The sequence below is a fragment of the Augochlora pura genome, chromosome 10, assembly GCF_028453695.1.
Source record: "Augochlora pura isolate Apur16 chromosome 10, APUR_v2.2.1, whole genome shotgun sequence".
In the NCBI taxonomy this organism is placed as follows: Eukaryota; Metazoa; Arthropoda; class Insecta; order Hymenoptera; family Halictidae; genus Augochlora; species Augochlora pura.
The window spans coordinates 9,868,774-9,890,924 of NC_135781.1; the positions used below are offsets into that span (position 1 = coordinate 9,868,774).

Consider the following 22,151-nt stretch of genomic DNA (forward strand, 5'->3'; position numbering starts at 1 on the left):
TTTACTACTAGATACCAGAGTGGATTAAATTACTTTCCACTCGTGATTGTAAAGTAGATCACTACAGAGTTGTACTTGTTTGCATCTTAGGAAGTCATTCATCAATGCTTCTGGAATTATTAATTTTCTAAATACTTAATAATAAGATCAGTCGTGTTTAGATAATAAACTTTTACTATGCAATAATTGTGTACAATATGAGGCAACATTACCACACCAGTGTTTTAAATTATAAAAGATAGATAAACGAAGTTAATTTTTCTTATAATCTCTTTAATGTCCTTTTTTTATTTTTTATCATTTTTTTCTTTTCTGCTGAAATTTTTTTGTCTCCTGCATGCTTTTTGGAGGGAGGTCCTCCGACTTCAGAGGAAGCACAACTTTCCAAACCCGCTTTGCTGCCTTTTCCATTTCCCTGAGGCACAAGTTCATTGCACATAATTTTATGCTGGATATAGATATGAGTGAATTTAAGATGCTTTGTAATACTTTACCTGTGCATGTATCTCTGTCATCATTTTTGCTCGTTCAGAGTAATCATCGTACCTTTCTAAAAGTAATTTACCTGCTTCTTCATTTAAAGCAGATTCTGCATTTGGCACTATTAAGAGACACTTTACAGTCTAAAATTATAATTTACATTATAAACTTCTATATCTAATTAAATATTTATTCAATTATAAGGAACTTACTAGTAATATATGTTTAATTCCGAGATCTGATTTCCAATCCTTTTTTAATGTATTAACACATATTTCTCCATTTTTCGCAACATTTGGATGAAAGATCTTTGTTAGGAAGAAAGCCTTTGGTGGTCCTTGGGGAAAATCTTTACCAAGTGCTAATTTGACTCTAAAGAAACCACCTGCATATGGTGTTCCAGCTAGTGTCAAAGAAATATTATTGTAATCACGTAAAACTAAAATAAACGTTTGACAAATATATTCACATTTACATGTATATGCTAAAGAAAATTATGATCATTCATTCTTCACAATATGAACTTTATAAAACAATTTGAATAACACTTCTACTTATGGTAGTGTAACATTGCAGGACTAGATAAAAGTTCTGTGGTAACTAGAAATTTTAAAAACTTTTATCATTAATTCTAAAAAATCAAGGTATTTCTGACATACGTTTTTTTCAGAAGTTTTTACTCTTTCTAAGTAAAAAATCTATTTTTGTTTACAAATATCTGTGCAACATGTTATGAAGAATAATCTATAGTACGGATGGTCATAACGTTTCCGACACCCTATACATACGTAAATGACATATGAATAGGTTATGGTACAATAATTGTAGAACTGTTTGATAAATATTATACCATTTACATTTAACAAAAATAATAATTACGTAAGCATTGATCTTACATGGTCCTTCTATAATTGCTTGGATATCCGTAACATCTTCCTCATTCAAAATAACACGAATACCCTCGGGTGGTTGTGCAGCTAATTCGCTCATTTCCTTGGCTACCCGTCGGATTATTTGTGGGGATAGATTTTCGACATTTGATTTCTAAAATATAAATCATGATAGCAGGTTGAATAAGCATGTGAGAATGTATACAACGAAGAAGCCTATCCCCTTAACCAGGGGATAAACAAGAAGCACCATCGTTAAACGTTCACAGTTACGGAATAATATGTGTCATCGTATACTTACAGAACTTACAGCAGCCATATTCAACAAATTTTACAGGAAATATCAACTACACGCGCTCAGGACGCGATTATTTAATGTATACTCTTAGAAAATCTTTAACGTCACAACATCAGCACGGCATCGCCTGCAATAACCAACATTTTGAACTGACAGCCAATCGCGTGCGAGTTACAATAATCTCGAAGGCAGAAGTCGATTCTTCGTCATTTCGTGTGTTTTCAAGCAAAAAGGGTATCCGGCGTCTTGGACATTTGTTGAACAATCGTCTTCGTAATTGAATTAAAAGACGAAGAAATGTTCGAATCTAGAAGCATATAAGACTGGATAATGCAAGGAGACTATAGTTGTGTTCTACAATAAGTTTCACATAATTTCACATTCACGTTGCAGTTATATCGTATTCTCTGTCAGAACGAATTTAAATATTTCGTTATACATTGAACAGGATGACGGACAGTGCAACAATAGAAAGGGTCAGATTTTATTAATTTTATTTAATTTTGATTTTGTCTAATATATGGTACAACTTCTATCTAAAAAATTCCATTTTAAATATGAAATCATAGTTTCATTATGGGAGAAAAATCAATGACAGTGACACTCATTTATCTTCTTTAACAACACAAATTTATTATAGGAACACCACATGAAGCAATTAAAACGCAGAATGGAATGTTGGCGTGAAGTAATACTTCCAATGAACTCCATTCTATTATGGGAACGCTCTTGGTATCCTGGATTTATATTTGGAGTAACAAGTACAATATTCTTGTAAGCAATATTGTTTCTCATTCATGGAATTTATTTTAATGCATTACATAAAACAATTTATTTGAAGTTATATCTTATTTACATTCCTAATATTTAACTTAGAAATATTGTTTTACTATTTATTAAATCTATTTGTCTTGTCTCATGTAATAAGTAGCTCTTTCTTGTTGTTTTCTTTTACAGTTTAATATGGATATTGGAACCTGCTTTTCTTACAATAATATCTGTAACCCTTCTTGTGTTAGCCTTAGTTGATTATCTTGTTCCACCTATGACATCACTTTTGTGTACTGCTAATGGTTGGACAGGTCAAAAAGAGAAAAAGTTGAATGAGATTTGTCAGAACCTTTCTGGCACAATTTTACAATTTCAAGATTTATGGGCATCAATGTTAGAAACACGAAATACTCGTCCAAATTTTGTAAGCTAAAAGAAAATAAATAGTAAGAATGATATATTTTGTTTCATATTTATTCAACTATTTTATTTTTGTGTTTCAGTATTATGCAGGAATAATAACTTGTCTCATACTTTGTACATGGATTGGAAGTACAATCAACAATTTATTTTTGTTTTATATTGCAGGTAATAAATAAAAACTTCATTTATTTGTGCAGTGCATTTTTGTATAATGTAAATTTCTTAATTTTTTATATAAATGTTACAGTGAATGCAATTTTGCTTCTACCAGGATTCAGACATAAGGGGCGTGCAATATCAGCAATAACATTTATACGTGATCACCTATTTCAATCTAAAAAAATCACAGTCGCTCTTTTTTACGTATGCTCATTGTTGCTCTTTATTCTCTGCATAATTTGTTATCGAAGATAAATTAATATTTTTCGTACTTATTCATATCTAGGAAGAAGTAGACTTTCTGCTTTTAAAAAGCGTAAGCATAAACAGTGTATTATGCTTTCTTTCTTCTGAAATTTTGTATAATATTTCATGTAACTCATTGCCAATGCACTTTTATACCGTGAATATGTGTTTAATTTTCCTCTAGTTCTAGAATTTGTTTAATTTAAAAGTTAATAATTGAAGTTTTAATACTTACGAACGTATTTTTATTATATATAATATTTATTCCATAATACAGTTGTATAATGTTAAGTATATTTACGACAATATTTATGTAACATTTTGAAAATGTTTATTGCGTTACTGCAGACAATTTTCAGATCATAAATACTCGTGTAAGCACAAATAGTATTTAATAAAATCGATTTATGCATCATGGTCAGTAATAAATGCTAATTTGACCGATTTAACTACGTGCAACCATTTTCAGCGACTAATAAATTTAAAGTTCGCGGGTACTTTTGGTAAAGTATGTGTTAGGTGGCGCTGATAGTATGTTTTTATTAGTTTGTCCTATACGCACTTTGTTTATCAGTTTGTTTATCATCGTTTATGAGATTTACGATCACAATAATAAGTATGCATATCAAAAGTGGAATGACAAGTATTTTATGATTATACCGTGACTTATTATAATTTCAATCTTATCAATAAACATGAGTGGGAAATATCTATTTAATTCGTTACATCGATTTGGTTAAATTCTGTTTTATTTGTTTGCAAATTATACTAATAAAACTATATAATTACATCTCAATTTTATATCGACTAAGCATTATGTTAACTAATTCTTGAATCAGTATATTGTGAAATTATATTATTCTTATAATACATAAAAGAACCATGGAGAAAATCATAAAATTAAATGAACAAACAGCAGGCAGAGATAGACTTGTCAGGTAAATAACTTATTATTTATAATAAATATTAATATTTATTAATAATTTATTATTAGAATCCTGTTGCTTCTTGCAAAATGTTGTAATTTATAAACTAATATGTGAGTTGAAATATTGAAACAAAGAATAATTTGGTTATATATATATATATTTCAGACTGCTTCAATATGGAAGTCGTGCTTATTGGTACTATGGTCAAAGCATTCATATAACACAACATTCAGCAGAAGTTATAAGAAGTTTGGAATATACCTTAAGTTCATTTAGAAAATGTACTTTATAATTAATCTTCAAGATTTTAGAGCAATTTGGGCATTTATTTATGTTATCTATTTCTGATTTCTTTTAGTATTACGTCTTGGGCGATGTTTGGATAGCATACATGCTGGTCTAAAAATTATGAAACATCCAGATACTGTTTTAAAAATTATTTTAGTAGCATCAAAAATCGCTAATGCTCTTTTTCTATTTGCAGACCACATAATTTGGATTGGTCGTGTAGGATTGCATAAAGTGAATATAGAAAAGTGGACTAAAATATCTAATAAATGTTGGTTATTGAATATTATTATGAATCTTATACGAGATATTCATGAAATTGTTAAAATTTTGGGACATGAGGGAAAGAATGCATTTTTGAATACATCAAAGATATCGTTAAATACTTGGAAAAAATATGAAATGTTGATTCCAATGAAAAATCATAAAGAAGTTGTAATAGATACAGTTAAAAATGGATGTGATTTATTAATTCCATTAACAGCATTAGGTTACACTAAACTTACTCCTGGTACAATAGGTTTGTGTGGTGTTATGTCTTCACTTGTAGGTCTTTATACAATAATTTATCCAATATATAAATTGACACCATCTTAAAATCTTTTTGTACATTCTATTTTGTTCTTTCTTAAAACAAATGAAAAGCAAATTGTATCAATAATTAAATAGTACTTTTATACCAATTTTTATAAAAATTTTTACTTTAATACTGACAGGTTCTAGGAACCTCGACATTGTTGAAAAAGTAGATAATGATAAAAATAAGACGTTGATTTTGCACAAGGGTTGGGGATAATGAAGTATGCTTGTACACATATTTGATTTTGTTATATTTTTATGAGAATATATTTTATTAAAAAAAGATTTATAAACTTTTATGTTTTAATAATGTATAAAGATCTAGTATGTATGAGGTTTGTTCACTCTTATCAATATAACAAATCTTGGGCATTACTTTCAGTCAATATTGGTGTCTGCTGTTCCTGAATAATCAGCTCAAATTTATGAGAATGATATGTTAATATAATACCCCATTTACCACAAATCATCGCATAAACAGCTGTTATTGCTGTACTTGTAGAAAGTGGTTCAATTGCTGAAATGTTAATCTCATATTGTACAATTTCTCTATGGTCTGTTTTTTATAGAAAGATATTTTAAGTATGTATACAATCACAATAGCTGTCCATGCCACTCTTATTACTTCAACCTTGTAATGTAGAAGTAAAGTGGACAACTATGGCAATTATGAGCATACTTAAGGTGCTTTCTCTTGATCATAGCGACACTCAAAATAAAGTAATAAACTTACGAATGTTATAATAAAATGTAACAAAGAGGTACCAAATCATCGCTGTGAAACCAGAAAGGGCACTTGAAAAACCAATATAATTTAAAACAGCTAATGTAGCTTTTGAGTGCCATCTTACTAAAGTTCCTTTCCCTTCGACCCAATGTAAATGAAAACATATCGCAGCTACAATACCTGTGTAATATCGAAAATGGGTATATATTCGGTATTGTGTTATGAAACCAAACAAAAGACAATCAGTTTTAGCTATAAAATACTTAAAAATCATAATACAAATTGATAAAGTAAAAATTAACAGCCAGTTGTTTTAGTTTCTACATAACAATAGTATACAAATTTTGATTGTCTCGGATACAATGAAGGTTTGTTTGTTTCTGAGATTATATTATTGGTAACTATTATTTTAAAATAGGTGCTAACCTATTAGAATTGACCAAAATCCAACCTCCTTATTTCGGTGAATACCAAAAAAGAAAATACAGGCTGACAGGCCTGTAAGCACACCGATACTACATATTATTAAATGTATCATAATATTTTTCGACATTTTGTAATTGTTGGTTTCACTGATCGAGATGCATGAATCAGCTGCATAAACTGCACTATGCTTCTATCTATGTCATGCAAAAACTTTTCTTTTTACTATATTACGTAGCCATGTTTAAAGTTACATACCTCAATCATAATTGCTTCTGATAAAACTAAATTATTAAATAAAATATTTTTAAGTTGCATAAAGTTTTGAATCAATAAGTAATAATTGACATTTTGTCAAATTTGAACAAGCTTTCTAATTGAATGGTTTTACGTTATTTTGGGGACATTATCAGCTATTAAAAGTCATTTCCTACTTTTTAATAAATTATGAAACGCATCCAGAAATTTGGGATTTATCGCACGCACTATGGCACGAGCAAACCCTTTTTCTGATTCACTTAAAGATGTTATAAATTCAAATTTCTATGAGGCATGTGTAATCTGTATAATCGCAGATAAAACATTTTGACTGGAAGGTAAGGAAGGTTTCCGTTATTTTGTAAGAAATTGATTTTGCAAGTTTCGACTGAGTATGCAAAATTCTGAACAGAAGGCGCTAGTGATCATTTCTAAATTGAGATCCCAATCAACGTTCAGATACTTTTATCTATACTTGTGTCAAATAGTCGTATTTACAGCTTAAAAAGTGTATGTATTACGTAGAGTACATTTACAGCAACAGTTGGCAGTAGTTACCAGTAGTTATCGTATTATAATTGACCGATATAATACCTATTATTTAGATCACCCTTTTTACTGTGGATGTTCAATTATGGCTCGAGTAATAACTAAATCATCAATTAGCCGTAAGTTCATGTGTTAATAATATACTTATTTTAATTTTACAAAAGTGTTTTATTGTGATCGATACGAATTTCGATAATTATTGGTAATAATAAACAAATCGCATATTAAACTAGTAAATCACCCTGTTAACTATGTGAAAATGGTTCGAAGTTTGATGTAAAATATAAATGTGTTAATAAAATCTACGGATTAATGATGCGAAAGTTTATTACAGTATCTCACACGTACGTAACGCAAGTGAACTTTGGTCTTGCGATATAGATATACATCTATGCAGATAATTCGTAGTTTGAAATGTATGTATAGTAAGTCAAGTAAAAGAATATTACTGTGGAGGTTAGAGTTCATTTGTTTTCTTTGTTTATATCATGTAGATAGAACTGTCAAATTTCACGTGACAGATATTGAACTGATTGAACATTTATGTTTAGAAAAAATGTAGACGTAAATATTTACGTATGCAGTATATAGACGTAAACTTTTTCGAATTTATTTAGAATATAGTTTCATAAAAATTTTAATACTAAATTTTATGACTGTGTAGTGTATAAAATTTACATTAATTGTGAAAGGATTTGAATGTTATTACTCTATTCAAACTATACTAATCTCTGTTGGCAGTACAGAGGTTGCAATGGTTGTTTCAAAGAGCTTACTCACAAGAAAAGTTTCCAAAAATCACCACGCATTATACAGTTGTACACAGAGATTCTGATCCAAGATGGAAAGGTATATGTACAGAAATGTAACTATTATGTCTATAGATGTAATACATTTAAATCATTGAATACTTTTTGCAGATGTAAATATGGAAAGATATGTGGACGAAACAGACATCTTGATTGTTGGTGGAGGACCTGCTGGGTTATCAGCTGCCATTCAAGCTCGTAAATTAGCTGAAAAACATGGGAAAGAACTCAGAGTTACTGTTGTTGAAAAAGCTGCTACTATTGGAGGTCATATTCTTAGTGGAGCTTGTCTAGATCCAGTTGCTTTGAATGAACTTTTTCCAAACTGGAAAGAGTTAGGTGCACCATTAAATACTCCTGTTACACATGATAAATTTGCAATACTTACTGAAAAAGGTAGAATACCAGTTCCAATATTAAAAGGAATGCCAATGTATAATCATGGCAATTACATCGTTAGGTAATACATTGTAATAATTGAAAATAGATCCCTATTAATATACTTTTTCAGAATGTTTCTTTTTTCATCATTACTTCATATAGATTGGGCCATGTTGTAGCTTGGCTTGGACAACAAGCTGAAGCTGTGGGAGTAGAATTATATCCTGGCTATGCTGCATCAGAGGTGCTTTATCATGAAGATGGTTCTGTTAAAGGAATTGCTACAAATGATGTTGGTATTGCGAAAGATGGTTCTCCCAAAGATAACTTTGAACGGGGAATGGAATTACATGCAAAGTGTACAATTTTTGCAGAGGGATGTCATGGGCATCTTACGAAACAGGTTTCAAAGAAACTAGATCTTAGAAAAGATTGCGAGCCTCAAACCTATGGTATAGGATTGAAAGAGGTAATTAATACAAAATTTGTACAGTTCAAACATTTGCAATAAATAAATCTTTTACCACAGATATGGGAAATTGATCCAAAAAATCATAAACCTGGTACTGTTGAACATACAGTTGGTTGGCCATTAAAAAAGAACACTTACGGTGGTTCTTTTTTATACCACCTCAATGAAGATGCACCTCTTATCGCGATAGGTTTCGTCGTAGGACTAGATTACTCAAACCCTTATTTGCATCCATTCAAAGAATTTCAAAGATTTAAACATCATCCGAGTATTAAACCTGTACTGGAAAATGGAAAAAGGTAAACTTTGCAGATTCCACGTTTATATTCTGTTTTTATAATTTAAATTCGTATTTTAGAATAGCATATGGTGCAAGAGCTTTAGTCGAAGGAGGTTTACAAGCTATTCCCAAACTTCAATTCCCTGGTGGTTGCCTAGTTGGCTGCACAGCAGGATTTCTCAACGTTCCGAAAGTGAAGGGAACGCATAATGCAATGAAAAGTGGAATGCTTGCAGCAGAGAGTGTCGTGGAAGCTATTATTGATGACGAAACAAATCCTTCACCTACCAAAGGCTTAGAACCAAAATCTTATACTAACAAAATAAAAAGTAGTTGGATTTATAAGGAGTTGAAAGCTGTAAGGAATGTACGGCCAAGTTTCCATACAAGTCTTGGACTTTATGGAGGCATGATGTACTCTGGATTTTCTATGCTAATTGGTGGAAGGGAACCATGGACTTTGTCCCATGGGGGTACGATAATTTGTTAGAAAGTATACTACGAAATTAGGAAATCCCATTACCATTATTATTACGAATGCAACAATTCTAGGTCCAGACTATAAAAAGTTGAAACCGGCATCCGAATGCACATCAATCGATTATCCCAAGCCTGACAATCAAATATCATTCGATTTGCTGTCATCAGTAGCACTTACTGGCACGAATCATGAAGCTGATCAGCCTCCTCATTTGACTTTAGCCGATGATACTGTGCCAGTAAAAAGAAATTTAGGCGTTTTCGCTGGACCGGAAGGTCGCTTCTGTCCTGCTGGTGAGTAATGCATTTGTTTTCACACATTTTATCGTTTAACAATTGTATAAAGTTTGCATAAGATAAATTACTTTTCAAAAATATATGTTTGAGTTTTCTAAAACTATAAAAAGATATAATATGTAAGCTACAATGCTTATCGAGAGTACACTTTAGAAATTAAATTACGTATAAACAGCAGTAAAAATGGTAACCGTTGAGCAAACATGTAAGGTAAGTTAGGAATAAATATTAATAAGAAAGTATGTAAATAAATAACGAGAAATACACAAGATAGATTTCTAAAGTTTTATATCAATTTCTCGTCTTGTTTTCTTATATTATAATGTTCAATTCTTTTAATTCTATCGTCAGTATAATTTACAAATAATATTTTCCTATTAAATATATTCTATCAACAACGAATAAATTTCGTGCAGTTCATTAATTAATTTAGGATATATCAACTGGTCTTGATACAGCGTAGTTTTTAAAAAGATAGTCGGTTTTCAAAATTTGTAAAAACAAATACTGCCCTCATCAATATGACTAATGCAATTCCATTTCATGGAGATCGATGATGAGTCACTGTCGACATTAGACAATGAAGCATCCATACTTAATTTGACGTCCATTAGCGACTTGTATGTTCACCATTTCCCGTGTCTCGGCAATTTCGATTAGGACCGTTCGCTCTCATCCACATTTCCCCTATGTACATATTTCCCCTCTTCCATCTTTTGCTCCTTTTCTTCTCCCTCCACGAATCTCGTCTGGGTTTATCGACCGATGTGTCCTTGAACTTGAGGCCATTCGAACACCCCTCATGGCTAGACTACCCTCGACCAGGCACAGGTCTCGAATTCAGGGTGCGCGTAGTTGCGGGCACCAACCCTTCTTTAGAATTTTTTCTTCTGACTCTTTCTAAAGAAAGTAGGCATCGTCTGCACACCATTCATCACTTCACCAACCATTCAATGTAAGAGTAAAGAAATCAAATCTCCTGGAGTGGTGTAAAGCAATAAGAACTTAACTTGTCTATCCCTTATTTTCTCAACTCAACAAATACTCTGAGCAATTAAACAAATTGATTTGTCTGACCATTTTCAAAAATGTGGATATCGTCTCTCTATTATTTATAACTTTACTATTTATTATACTGTAATATTTTCAGAATGCAATTTCATAGTAAATATACTAGCTACTCAAGGTATTCATACATTATGTCTAGGACTAAAAAAATTATTTAGTTTACGAATTTCTTTAACGAAGTTTGTTTTGTGGATTTGAAAATTTGTGTTTGGAAATTCGCATAAACAGTCGTAGTCAAGAAATTGATAAAATTATTTGTGGTCTGGTGATCGCAGACGTTTGGTGTAGTTTCTCAGACAGATTTGATACAAGACGGCATCTGTAAACGGGTGAAATTTATACGTCTGCCGTGCTTACAACCCTCCCACCACCTCTGATATTTACTGCACTCTACCTTCTTTCTATTTCCCTCGTGGAGCAACCTCTTGCTTTCCCCAGGATCGGTCGTCGGGGTAACGGGGAGGAGCTCGATGGGGGTTGTTTTCCTACAGGACAATTCGAATGTCTGGAAAGTGGAAGGGAACAGGTTATCGACTGTCTGGCGCGGAAAGCACAATTTGACCTTTGTAATGGCACTCTGATAATCCATCGCTAGGAGAACGGATTGACACACGTCTTTCATTTTTAATAAATATTTCTTGGAGAACTTTCAAACTACCACAAGCCTATTAACCTTTTTATTTTGAGAATGTGCATTTCCATGTTTAATTATTTATTCACCTGTGACAAGTGTTGTTGACAAAAGCAGAGTAAATGCATGATGAACAATGAAATTAAAAGAAAAATGAAATGTTACAAAATTTATATATAATTGCGTCTTAATTTTCTTTTATGTCATTAGACTAATCAATTTTACTTTAATAGTAAATACTATAGCAAAATTCCAATGCAAAAGTCATCTTTTTGTGACGAGTATACTCAACGTACACATTAAACATATTAATTGGACTTGAAATTTTTTTTCTATACTAGGAGGGATACTTTACTACGAAATTATATTAGATTATGTTATTGGAAATGACTTCTTGATATAGGATTCAAATTGCGATTGCAATTTACCAGCAGTTTCGATATTTTTGCATAGTTCTCACAAATGTGGTGAAATATGATTTGCGTTGTTCCTAGGATAGTTAGATAAATATAATACAATTTGTAACTATTTTTCATCTGTTATTGTTGGCAGGCGTTTACGAATTTGTGCCGCTAGAATCCGGAGACGGGGAAAGACTGCAAATAAATGCGCAGAATTGCATTCATTGTAAAACATGCGATATCAAAGATCCCAGTCAAAATATCAACTGGGTCGTGCCGGAAGGAGGTGGTGGTCCAGCTTACAATGGGATGTAAATTGCAATTGAAAATTACTTGAATATTCACGCTGCATTCAAATTATATTTTTCTACGTGAGATCAATGTTTGCGTAAACGACTGGAGACTCAACAATGAAAAGTATATAATCATTAATACTGTACATAATTCTGTAAATTGTAAACGAATCGACACAACAATAACTGGATATTTTTTATACCATAGAGTACAGTAAAATTATCGAATTCATAAAAAGTTTTACTTATCAATTTTTAAACAGTGTTACACTCTTTAAATACTATTTAAGAGAATAGTTGTAATGAGAAATATTTTATATGTGATGAATTATATATATATATTTATGTAGAATATATACTACGCTCAACATTTGATAAAAAAGTAAACGTTAATGCAGAAAGTAATTAATGATTTTCACAATTTTTAAAATGCATTATGTTGAAAATTTCACTGCCACTTTCTAATTTTTGTTTCATAGATTTCTTCCGTGAGACATATACTTAATAAATATATATTTTAATTATCTTTTTTTATTGAAAAGACTCCATCAACTAGGAGTCTGTAAATTTCATTTAAAAATGATCGAATTTATAAAGTTTTTACTTGTAAATTTTTTAGATTAAAGATCTTGTAGCTAGATCGGTGAACTGTGATGGTTTTTATTTTTCATTTTGTTGCACAATATGTTATACCGTTTTCTGAATTGTTTTAATAATTAGAAGGTGAAGAATTATAAAATTCGCAACAAATTGAAAAATGAACCGTCGATCGAAATGAAACTTTTTGTTAGCATGATGTCTTCCGTATTTTTAGAGAATATTTTATATATTTTTTATTGTTATACATTCAAATCAAATTCTATTCTGATTACATAAGTACATCAATAATAATTGTATGACTCAACAAATATGTACTTTTTGTAAACGATGTAGCGATGTTTAAATAAAGTTTGTTGGAATAAAGTAATGCAAAAATTATTCCTCGTATTTCCATGTATTTCTGCGTTTAATAGAAAGCCGAAAAATCCTTCCATAATACGAATTATGATTAACATATTATAAATATTCATTTCCTAAACTAATGTTTTAACAATGATTAAGAATATGAATATTTTTTAATTTATAATATGTAGATAAATTATTTATTTATAAATAAGTTATTTTCTTATTACGATATTAAAACTAGGTGTCTTATTAATATTTTAAAAACAACATAGAGTAAGAGTGCGTTCTGTTATCAAAACAATTTCTCGTATACAGGGTGGTTCAAAATTCGTAATACAACCGAGCAGGGGCTGATTCTACGTGAAAAAAATGAAAAAAATTTGATATAATATTTTTGTTTGTGGTGCCTGTTTTCAAGAAAATCGACTTTAATCCTCTTAGTTCCAAAGAACGATACATCGTTGTTGGCTATGCTTAAAAAAATATTGTTTTCTTAATATTTTTACTAAATAACTATTTCATTTCTTATTTCTCCTTCTTTTTTAAATTTGATAATTATCAGGTTTTACAAAATTCTTGCAATATCTTTCCGAAATTTTATCAAACTACATCAAACAAATTTTGTACATTTTTGTCAGATACACACGACTCTTCTGTCGGCACTAAAAGGATTAAAGTTTGTTCATCACCGTAAAGGATTTGGTTATCGTCTATTCTTTTACCGCAGTTGCCTCCGTCCGAGATAGTGTTTATAAATATCAATTGTTGCGAACTATCTAGTAAACAAAATGTTTCCACCATTATCAATGATTATAAACACTTCGGATGGAGTTAACTGTGGATAGACGAATAGATGACAATTAAATCCTTCACAAATATGATCAAACCTCAAGCTCAAGTTTGTTACAAACGGTGCGCCTGATAGAACAATGTCATACTAAAGTTTTTCTTATTTTTTTTCACGTAAAATCACTCTCTCTACTTGGTTATACTACGAATTTCGGCTCATCCTGTATATAAAAGTATGCAACTTACGTTGATTTTTTAAGGTTGATCCGATGTTGAACCATTTTGTTTTCACTGTTTTAACAACTCTGACAATGGGCTAATATTATTGAACAATTTTATATATCTGTTCACTAAAAATATGAACAACATTTGTAATTTGCTATAAACATTCATCGAGATGGTTTGTCGTCAACAACTGCAACTCGAGTTCGTTGTTCAGAAACTACGTTGCAAAGACATCAATGATCGAGGCATTACCGTACTTCCTCTGGAACAACAGTGCCGACAAAACTGTTTCTACCCATTATAGTTTTTTCAGTGTTCTATTACATTATAGAAAATTGTCCGAGAATCTGCAGGTGGCAAAGTTCGCGATTTTAGATTCTGATGGAAAAACAGCTCAACTTTTGCTTTACTTATGTTGTATGCTTACGTATTCTACGTTGCAACTTTCGTTTTGGTATTAAATATTTTATGGTAGTCGATCCGCGAGAGGTCTTAGCGGTTTGGCGACATCTCAGTGTATTGTTGTTCGTCCTTCGTGAATGATCGGTATATGATACAATCCTATTGCGATAAATCGAAATTTTACTGTATATTTTCTATTGCAAAGCAAAACAACATACGTTGCATTTCAGTTTATGACATAACTGCACTTTGTAGGATAGCATTTTGTTTTCTATATAAAAAATTAGAAGCCAAAAATTTTACTCTGTATTAATGAAGCAAGTAAATATGAGTGAAAAGATTTTCCAAATTTAAAAAAACTTAACGAACATACGCGCTTACATCTCGTAGTATTTTGATTACATCAGAATCAATGTTAATATTAATTGAAACATCTGACAAAATTATGTAAACTCTGATTAGACGTACATTTGTATTGTATTTCGTATTATGTAGATAATGAATTGCTATTTGAAGCTTTAACATTTGGACGACGGGCTTGAGGCTCCATTCAGATGCCCAAAGGGAGTATTTTAAAAAATAAGTTTGAAAATAATTGATAAATAAAATGATAAATGTTGTCGAAAATATAACCATAGTTGGTTATATTTTTGTCAAAAAGATTCGGCGTTTGAGTGATTCTATGAAATGGGAACATATGACTTACGTTGTTTTGCCTTACCATACATATACGTGTAAGAAAAACAATGGAGATCTATAGAAATTTCAATTTTTGTGGTAATCAATATCATTTCTCAAAGCGATGCTTGCGAAGAACATCATTCGTCCGGTAAAAATTGGCCTACGATTGACTGGAATTTGGCCGTCGGCTTACGAAAATTTCTTTCGATTGTTTTGGGTACTAATGATGAGTCCAACATTATTCATTCAATATTGGTACGTAAAGAACCGATTCAATTCTGAGAACTTGGTAGACTTGATAGAATGCGTAAGCTGTGCTATGCCATACGCTCTGACCTTCCTCAAACTGATCATCTTCTGGACTAAACGCAGGTAAGCAGCATTTGCTTTGTCGCTCAGCATTGTCTGAAATATCATAATTTATAAAATAGAAAGGTATTAATAAATAAGATAACACTTTGCTATAATTATTCAGAAAATACTGAGATCAAATATTAAGTGCATTTGTTGCGCAGAACAGAGTCTTTTTGGTCTCAATTTTCATGCAAATAATTGTGACGTACTGTTGTATACTATATGTAGCAGATGTATTAAATGGAATGTGCAATGCAACATTCTCTATGGAAAAGTCATAAACGTTTCAATAACTTCGTGTTATTGGAATCTATTCAACGTTGCCAGACGCAACGGGTGTGAACGGCTTTGTCTTTAAATCAAAAATTGGCTAAACAGCAACCACTAGATGCGAGCTGCTTGTTAACCATTGCTGGTAATGCTGTTCGAATTTGCGAATATCGAACATTATATCTTGCAGTGGACATCATTTTGAAAATTAATGGAAGCAACAGTAGAACATATAATGTTAGAAAACTATAATTGATCACTGGAGTTTTCCATAAAAATTAGAAAACAGAAGGATATAATATTGTTTTTACTAACGTAATTTTTAAAAATTAATATCCTTTAATCACTCGTTAAGACAAACTTTTTACATTACTTTCGTATTTAATACCGGGCCAATCACGTAGACTTATTCCTTTAAATTGACGTATTATTCTTGATATTAACAAGACGAATATTGCGCAATCTAAAATAGACATGTTCCTATTATGCAAATGTCGTTAAATAATTTCATTGTAAAAATTTTATCTCAATATTATCAGAGTGTTCTAGAATTTCATTTACTGGTGTAGTATTGCATACCCAAAATGGAGGAATGTATTAATGTAATGAGACAGTAAATTCAGGGTTATAAACAGACTGTACTGTTTTCTAGTTTATAAACAGAAGGTCCTTTCGCGAGTTCAATTCAGCTAGAGTCTTCGGACCCAAAGCCGTTTTTTAGCGCTTTAAAAGTTCCCAGCAATTGCTTGAAAGGGTGTCTTGCACATTATTGGCCGAAGCGCCATTTTGCACCGTCATAATAACTTTTATTGGCCGTCAGACCCAAATCTCTGTTTACGACTCCGTATAAGAACACCTTCGAGGTAGTAAACCCAACAGGATCATAAACGGAAGCATCTTAAGTTTGGGCCAGTTAGGGTCCGTGGGCTTAGGGTTGTTGTTACGCTCTTTGCGATCGTTAGACGAGGCATTTATGAACATACGATTCTTGTTTAGCCGCTGATAATATTGTAACAAAATATCATAAAAAATATTATTAACCATTCGTGTACTGACTATATTTTGTAAAATTTTTTTGTAAAGTTTTTAATTCATTAGATTTCTTCACAAGCTGTCCAATATCAATGGTTGTTTCAGTAGTAGTAACATAATAAGTTGCTTAGGGGATTATCATTTAGAAGATCTTCAAACTCTTGTTTGATACAAAACAACCGTTATTAACAAGTTTTTGCTATTTTTGCAGAGTATTTAAAACCATTCTAATCACAATGGATGCTGATTGGGATAACACTTCCATTACGAAAGAAAATGTAGACACCATGGTAGAGAAAGTTAAACTGACGAATCGCTGCTCCCAATTGATACTGAGCATGTACGTTTGCGCAGTGCTCATGTACAGTATTGTGTACATCAACGGCATTCGTAGCACTGGTCACAATAATATTTCTCCAGAGTCTGCCGAATTGTTAATCAAAATGGAACTTCCATCAGCAGCTTACGAAAGACTGAATTTCCAATACATAATAATCGCACAAATTTGCCAATTATTATTGGTTGCTTTTGCTATAGCTACCGTGGATGCTCTGCTGATTACGCTGGTAATACCTGTAAATGAAAAAGTTGTTTTATAGCACTGTTTTCTATTTGTTCATGATCTGTTCACGATTCGTTAACTTAATATTTCGTTCTACAGATATTACACGTTGGAGGGCAGGTAGAAGTGATGCATCAAGTTTTAGAAGGCATTCAGTTTAAGGGCAAAAAGCATGGTTTGCAAAAACATACTTTTAAATATTTATTCAAAAAGCATCAGAATATCATTAACTTCACAAAATACATCGAGTGCCTGTTTTCGTTCATTGCTTTGATGCAAATGTTGTGCAACACGATTAGTATTTGTTGTATAGGCTTCATGATGATGATAGTGAGTAAGACTTTCGTCCGTTACGTTTTTGAAGTAGTAGAAACGCCTCATAATTTCCATCAAATGTTTTACATACCGTAATAGAAAAAGTATGCGATCAATTTCAGAGTAAATTGAAAATGTAGAACGAAACTCGAGGTGCAAGATTTTGTTCAATGCAAACCCTATTTTTCTACAGAATTACCAAGTAATGTTAATTGAAATACCACAAAGTATCTATAAAGTGACAATTCTACTATAACAGACACTGCTAAATCTGATTTGATCTTTCCTTCGAAAAAAATGCTGTAACTGGTATTTAAAGTGTAATGCAGCAGGTTACTGTACGGTGATCAATTGTTGTGCCTCTGGTTTGTATTTGGGAATAATTAATATTATATTTATCGAATAAATCATATTAAATTCGTTTCATGTTTTATTTTGTTTAGTTTCGTTTTGTGTTGAAAATTAGTTTTGTCCGAAAACAAACTGACAAACAAACGCGCCGTACGAGTAGCAGCACATGACTCCTCGAAAGATGTCGCTTTGCTGCGCAATATAAATAGATAGTTTATTTTAAGTGGAAATACACAAGAGTGTTGATAATTAATGATTAAAATGCGAGTTTTCATGCAAAAGAAAAGAGACGGACAGAGGCTCTACACTGCGTCGCGATCGTGGTTCAAAATTATAATATTCACCGAGTAGATGCGCCATGCCGCTGTGCGGGAACCCCGCGCATGCGTTGCTTGTCCTTACTATTTGCTGTATTCCTTTGAACACTAAGCAAGATGGAGACATCACTTCCCTTCCAGCTTTCTCTCCAAACCTTCCAATTTATACTAATGTGTTCTCTTTCATAATATTCTGCAATACTATGCCACTTCCCTACAAAACAAAATATACATATATTTATTCAAAATTCAGGTTACTCATAACAAGTAACATTTTATAGTACACTATGAGAGCTTCAACTTTGCAATCTTGCCACATCTGCATATATTACCATGTAAGTACCATCTAGTAAACTCTAACATCCCAAAAAAATTTAGATTGCTTAGCGCAATTATAAAAAAGTTATTCCGTTTTAAAAGGTGTACGAATACTTCGTATACCAACTGTATGTACTATGAGGTACGAAGGCACGAAGATAATACCATGTAGCATCCTAAATGTCATTACAATAATTTTTATTGTTATGTTTCTTTGGGTTTTGATTCTTCGAGCTTACTGTTTCTTTGAATTTTTATTCCTGACATTTATATCTTTATGCGTTATACAAGTATTCGCGTTCAGTTCTCCATTAAGTAACCGTTGCTGTTTATTCGATTTCACGAAGTACAGTGGTATTCTTTTTTTATATTAATAGTTGCGTTCAACAATAACCGTTTACGTTTCATTGTTTCACGGAATCTCCGCAAGCTAAAAATACGTAAACAACCACAGTCCTGCCATGAAACTTCACGCGTTAACTTGTCCATTTAGTGCTTTCTTACTTGGCTCAAGTTTTCCGAAGTTTCTTACGTTTTCCTCATTTCTCATTTCCGCTCTCTTCATTTTCCTTTTGAACGAACTCGCGCGAACTTTTGTGAACGATCAGCATTCAATATTGAACGTAAACTTTCGTTATGGAATTATCAATTTTTAAGGTGTTTATCCCTCAATCTAACTCTCAAGGCAGGCAATGTTCTTTTATGTTCGGTACAGTTTTATTACTGAATGTGGTAAAAATGCTTTAACTTTTATTAATATGACGTGGAAGTTGATTGTAGTAGAATAAAAATCATTTTGAGAAACCTTCTTCTATAATTAGATATAATAGTCGTTTTCTTTTAGTCTTTAAAAGTATTCACAAAAAATGTTAAAGGGATACAGATCCAATCAGATTGAGTATTCAGTATAAAAGGAATTTAATATACATATTAGAGATATAACTTATCAGGGATGGTTTAGATTAGAGAACGGAACGATCGAGCATGCAACATCGATGCCGCGAGGACTACGCCTTCTGATGGTGCATCTATCTGCGCGACCGTAGTAACTACTCGTGGTGCATTAGAACGGCAGATAGATCGATAGATCGATAACGTCGATAGATCGATGATAAATATAGAAAATAAATCTTGAAGACAATTTTTGATGTAATTGTCAAAATTTGATTAAGGTATGGTTCAAATAAATTGATCTGAACATTGAGAACATTGTTCAATAAAATTTTCATAATTAAATCAAAAATTTTTTTTATGTTTTATTTTCCATATTTATAGTCGATCCGAAATTATCGCCCGATATAGTACAATAAGTCCACAAGGAATATCACTAATAAAAGAAAAACACATTAACAATAATACCTCATGGGTGTTATAGAAATTTATTAAATATGATAGTACGGTAGTTGTTGTGGCCGTAATCAGTGATATGGTAAATTCTTTAGGAATAAAAATGTTTGTTTCATTAAGTCGCCGATTGTGGTACATATCATTGGTGTTTTTTTTCTAAATGCGTTCAAGTATCGTGATTAGTCTTATCGCTAATGGAAAGACAAATCGATCATTTGTTATGTGTTGACATTCAAATGACCTTCAGAGGAGTTAATTTTCAAGAAATATAATAATATGCAAAGAGGATGTTCATGTATTCTGTATTTTAATAAGATTGTATTAGTTGTATTATTGAACCTGTCTTGGTCTATTAGCGTTCAGAAATTTTAGTGAAAGTTCACACATTTTGTCGAAGATTATTACATGATTCTGAAGCAGTTGATCGTAGTGATCAATTTTGCAACTACATCGAATTTATGAGGTCTTCTCCAATATTTATGGAAAATATCTCTTCGATGTGATAATATGAAAACGTTCTACATTTCCGATTTACTTTCGCACGTAGTAGCAGTCCTTTGAGACTCCACCATGCATTACACATCACCTTGCGCATGCGAAATTTTCTTTCCGCAGATTACTGAGTTATCCAAAAAGATTTCTCGAGTTCCTTCCAATGTCGCATTTGCATTTTAATATATGAATAAATGTCGAAGTGAAGGTTTCTTTAACCAACTCAATAATAACAATATTTTCGATTACCTTTTTCAATTTCCAAGTACAGATCAATGTTTAATTGATTATTACAGTCGTTCGATACTGATGATCATGTAAGAATGCTGGTAAAGATAGTTTTTTTTTATCTCTGCATCGCGATGGAAGCGTTCATCTTTTGCTACTCAGGAGAGTATCTTAGCACTAAGGTGAGCACCAGTTTTGCAATTGTTTACGAACAATAATTAGTGCAATCTACCTAAGAAAATCAAAATAATTTAATTATAAAATATATCCTGCCTGAGTTTAGAGTACATCGGTTCATATTGCGGCTTACAATTCACTGTGGTATCTCCTCGATCCCAATGACAGTCGCATAATGATACTTTTAATAGCAAGATCCCAAAGAAGGTCAACAATTACCGCTGGAAACATAATAGACTTGTCGCTAGAACGCTTTACCGGCGTAAGTATCCTTTTTACTGTAAACACGATATTCTAACTAATAAAACATAAAGAAAAATGGACGGAATCATTCGCATTTTACAGGTTATGAAGGCTTCTGCCTCGTATATTTCCATATTGTACGCCATGTATTAACAACGGAGGAACGATTCACAACATGGCAAATAGAAATTGATTTTTATGCACAGAAATTATGCAACACATATTTCAATAAACATCTGAGACCACCGAATTAATTTCAGTATTTTTTATCCTCCGGTAATTATCTGACCTTTTATACTTTATATTGGAAAAGGGAATCAGTTACTGTGGCGTAGCCAAATACTGTATTTTTAGTTCATCTTCTAGCATGATTAACCTTATATTTATCAAGTAAGAGGTATTACATTTTTTTATTTAAATTCAATTAATTATCTATTTGTTAAAATCAAATATGTAAAACACTGAAGTTCTGAAACTACCGCAAAAATTATTTCAATTTTTGATACTGAAATCGTAACATTTTCTATAGAGCTTATAAAAAAGTTTTAGAAAATATCGAACAAAAGAAGAATAAAATGGTGTTCAGAGAGGGAGTACAGCAATTGAAGCACAGTATTCAGGGAGGGAGCACAGTTGCTGGCCCTAGACCATTCTTTGTTCTTTTTTATCTGTAGCCGCCTAAACGCTACCGAAATGAGCCGAAAGAGGAGATCTCGGGGTAACAAGTCGCCGCGAAGGTAGTCAGGAGGCGTAGGCCTTGATACTGCTCTGTTGCCGCGCACTTTATTCCGAGCCCTTTGGGGAGGGGAGTGCAGTCATTGCCTCCTATATTCTATACAATGACTATTTACACTTCTATTTTAAATATTCGATCTGCTTTTAATCTATAAACTTCATAAATTAATTTATAAATCAATAATTGATTCTTTTATTCGAGGACTGTAATCAAGATCGTCATATTCGATGCGGTA

At 31.9% G+C, this 22,151-nt stretch overlaps 6 protein-coding genes across 10 annotated transcripts; 4 read left to right on the forward strand and 2 right to left on the reverse strand.

Moving 5' to 3' along the window:
• Window positions 1-156: 156 nt before the first annotated feature.
• On the reverse strand, window positions 157-15,334 carry LOC144475514 (ubiquitin-conjugating enzyme E2 S). 3 transcript variants are annotated; one of them, XM_078191486.1, is made up of 8 exons: window positions 15,215-15,334; window positions 14,519-14,652; window positions 14,113-14,438; window positions 1,672-1,975; window positions 1,377-1,524; window positions 693-883; window positions 495-623; window positions 157-415 (listed from the first exon to the last, which is right to left on the reverse strand). In XM_078191486.1, exons 4-8 carry the CDS (start codon window positions 1,687-1,689, stop codon window positions 263-265), a joined length of 639 nt encoding a protein of 212 aa, XP_078047612.1. In that variant the 5' UTR covers window positions 1,690-1,975; window positions 14,113-14,438; window positions 14,519-14,652; window positions 15,215-15,334; the 3' UTR covers window positions 157-262. The 3 variants fall into 3 exon arrangements, with proteins under 3 accessions (XP_078047612.1, XP_078047610.1, XP_078047611.1); XM_078191484.1 differs by having other exon boundaries at window positions 15,200-15,322; XM_078191485.1 differs by having other exon boundaries at window positions 14,519-15,299.
• Window positions 1,870-3,670, forward strand: Arl6ip1 (ADP-ribosylation factor-like 6 interacting protein 1). The gene is made up of 5 exons (XM_078191483.1): window positions 1,870-2,144; window positions 2,309-2,442; window positions 2,626-2,863; window positions 2,943-3,027; window positions 3,110-3,670. Exons 1-5 carry the CDS (start codon window positions 2,118-2,120, stop codon window positions 3,274-3,276), a joined length of 651 nt encoding a protein of 216 aa, XP_078047609.1. The 5' UTR covers window positions 1,870-2,117; the 3' UTR covers window positions 3,277-3,670.
• On the forward strand, window positions 3,825-5,348 carry Pex11ab (peroxisomal biogenesis factor 11ab). The gene is made up of 3 exons (XM_078191482.1): window positions 3,825-4,205; window positions 4,362-4,477; window positions 4,555-5,348. The coding sequence occupies exons 1-3, from the start codon at window positions 4,150-4,152 to the stop codon at window positions 5,079-5,081; spliced, it is 699 nt and encodes a 232-aa protein (XP_078047608.1). The 5' UTR covers window positions 3,825-4,149; the 3' UTR covers window positions 5,082-5,348.
• Window positions 4,856-6,476, reverse strand: LOC144475515 (uncharacterized). Its single transcript, XM_078191488.1, has 3 exons — window positions 6,217-6,476; window positions 5,797-5,970; window positions 4,856-5,580 (listed from the first exon to the last, which is right to left on the reverse strand). The coding sequence occupies exons 1-3, from the start codon at window positions 6,341-6,343 to the stop codon at window positions 5,414-5,416; spliced, it is 468 nt and encodes a 155-aa protein (XP_078047614.1). The 5' UTR covers window positions 6,344-6,476; the 3' UTR covers window positions 4,856-5,413.
• Etf-qo (electron transfer flavoprotein-ubiquinone oxidoreductase) lies at window positions 6,707-13,108 on the forward strand. 3 transcript variants are annotated; one of them, XM_078191462.1, is made up of 10 exons: window positions 6,707-6,809; window positions 6,884-6,981; window positions 7,077-7,139; window positions 7,762-7,869; window positions 7,941-8,289; window positions 8,373-8,679; window positions 8,740-8,981; window positions 9,041-9,435; window positions 9,515-9,736; window positions 11,991-13,108. In XM_078191462.1, exons 3-10 carry the CDS (start codon window positions 7,106-7,108, stop codon window positions 12,152-12,154), a joined length of 1,821 nt encoding a protein of 606 aa, XP_078047588.1. In that variant the 5' UTR covers window positions 6,707-6,809; window positions 6,884-6,981; window positions 7,077-7,105; the 3' UTR covers window positions 12,155-13,108. The 3 variants fall into 3 exon arrangements, with proteins under 3 accessions (XP_078047588.1, XP_078047590.1, XP_078047589.1); XM_078191464.1 differs by lacking the exons at window positions 6,707-6,809; window positions 6,884-6,981 and having other exon boundaries at window positions 6,996-7,139; window positions 7,767-7,869; XM_078191463.1 differs by lacking the exons at window positions 6,707-6,809; window positions 6,884-6,981; window positions 7,077-7,139 and adding an exon at window positions 7,150-7,436.
• Window positions 14,496-21,428, forward strand: LOC144475502 (odorant receptor 13a). Its single transcript, XM_078191465.1, has 7 exons — window positions 14,496-14,637; window positions 15,294-15,546; window positions 17,042-17,396; window positions 17,492-17,722; window positions 20,829-20,942; window positions 21,044-21,199; window positions 21,283-21,428. The coding sequence occupies exons 1-7, from the start codon at window positions 14,631-14,633 to the stop codon at window positions 21,331-21,333; spliced, it is 1,167 nt and encodes a 388-aa protein (XP_078047591.1). The 5' UTR covers window positions 14,496-14,630; the 3' UTR covers window positions 21,334-21,428.
• The last annotated feature ends 723 nt before the right edge of the window (window positions 21,429-22,151 follow it).

Bases quoted from the DNA above. Each gene is read 5' to 3' on its own strand.
- LOC144475502 (XM_078191465.1), top strand. The intron at 15,547-17,041 runs GTAAGCAGCATT...CTATTTTTGCAG, and splicing joins ATCTTCTGGACTAAACGCAG to AGTATTTAAAACCATTCTAA. The intron at 17,397-17,491 runs GTAATACCTGTA...TTCGTTCTACAG, and splicing joins ATGCTCTGCTGATTACGCTG to ATATTACACGTTGGAGGGCA.
- Arl6ip1 (XM_078191483.1), top strand. From the start codon at position 2,118: ATGACGGACAGTGCAACAATAGAAAGG. The intron at 2,145-2,308 runs GTCAGATTTTAT...AATTTATTATAG, and splicing joins ACAGTGCAACAATAGAAAGG to GAACACCACATGAAGCAATT. The intron at 2,864-2,942 runs GTAAGCTAAAAG...TTTGTGTTTCAG, and splicing joins GAAATACTCGTCCAAATTTT to TATTATGCAGGAATAATAAC.
- Pex11ab (XM_078191482.1), top strand. From the start codon at position 4,150: ATGGAGAAAATCATAAAATTAAATGAACAAACAGCAGGCAGAGATAGA. The intron at 4,206-4,361 runs GTAAATAACTTA...TATATATTTCAG, and splicing joins GGCAGAGATAGACTTGTCAG to ACTGCTTCAATATGGAAGTC. The intron at 4,478-4,554 runs GTACTTTATAAT...GATTTCTTTTAG, and splicing joins CTTAAGTTCATTTAGAAAAT to TATTACGTCTTGGGCGATGT.
- Etf-qo (XM_078191462.1), top strand. From the start codon at position 7,106: ATGGCTCGAGTAATAACTAAATCATCAATTAGCC. The intron at 8,290-8,372 runs GTAATACATTGT...TACTTCATATAG, and splicing joins CATGGCAATTACATCGTTAG to ATTGGGCCATGTTGTAGCTT. The intron at 8,982-9,040 runs GTAAACTTTGCA...TTCGTATTTTAG, and splicing joins GTACTGGAAAATGGAAAAAG to AATAGCATATGGTGCAAGAG.
- LOC144475515 (XM_078191488.1), bottom strand. From the start codon at position 6,343: ATGTCGAAAAATATTATGATACATTTAATAATATGTAGTATCGGTGTG. The intron at 5,971-6,216 runs GTTAGCACCTAT...GATATTACACAG, and splicing joins ATTTTGGTCAATTCTAATAG to GTATTGTAGCTGCGATATGT. The intron at 5,581-5,796 runs GTAAGTTTATTA...TTAACATTTCAG, and splicing joins TACATTTTATTATAACATTC to CAATTGAACCACTTTCTACA.
- LOC144475514 (XM_078191486.1), bottom strand. The intron at 884-1,376 runs GTAAGATCAATG...CTTTGACACTAG, and splicing joins AGCAATTATAGAAGGACCAT to CTGGAACACCATATGCAGGT. The intron at 416-494 runs GTAAAGTATTAC...CTTGTGCCTCAG, and splicing joins TGACAGAGATACATGCACAG to GGAAATGGAAAAGGCAGCAA.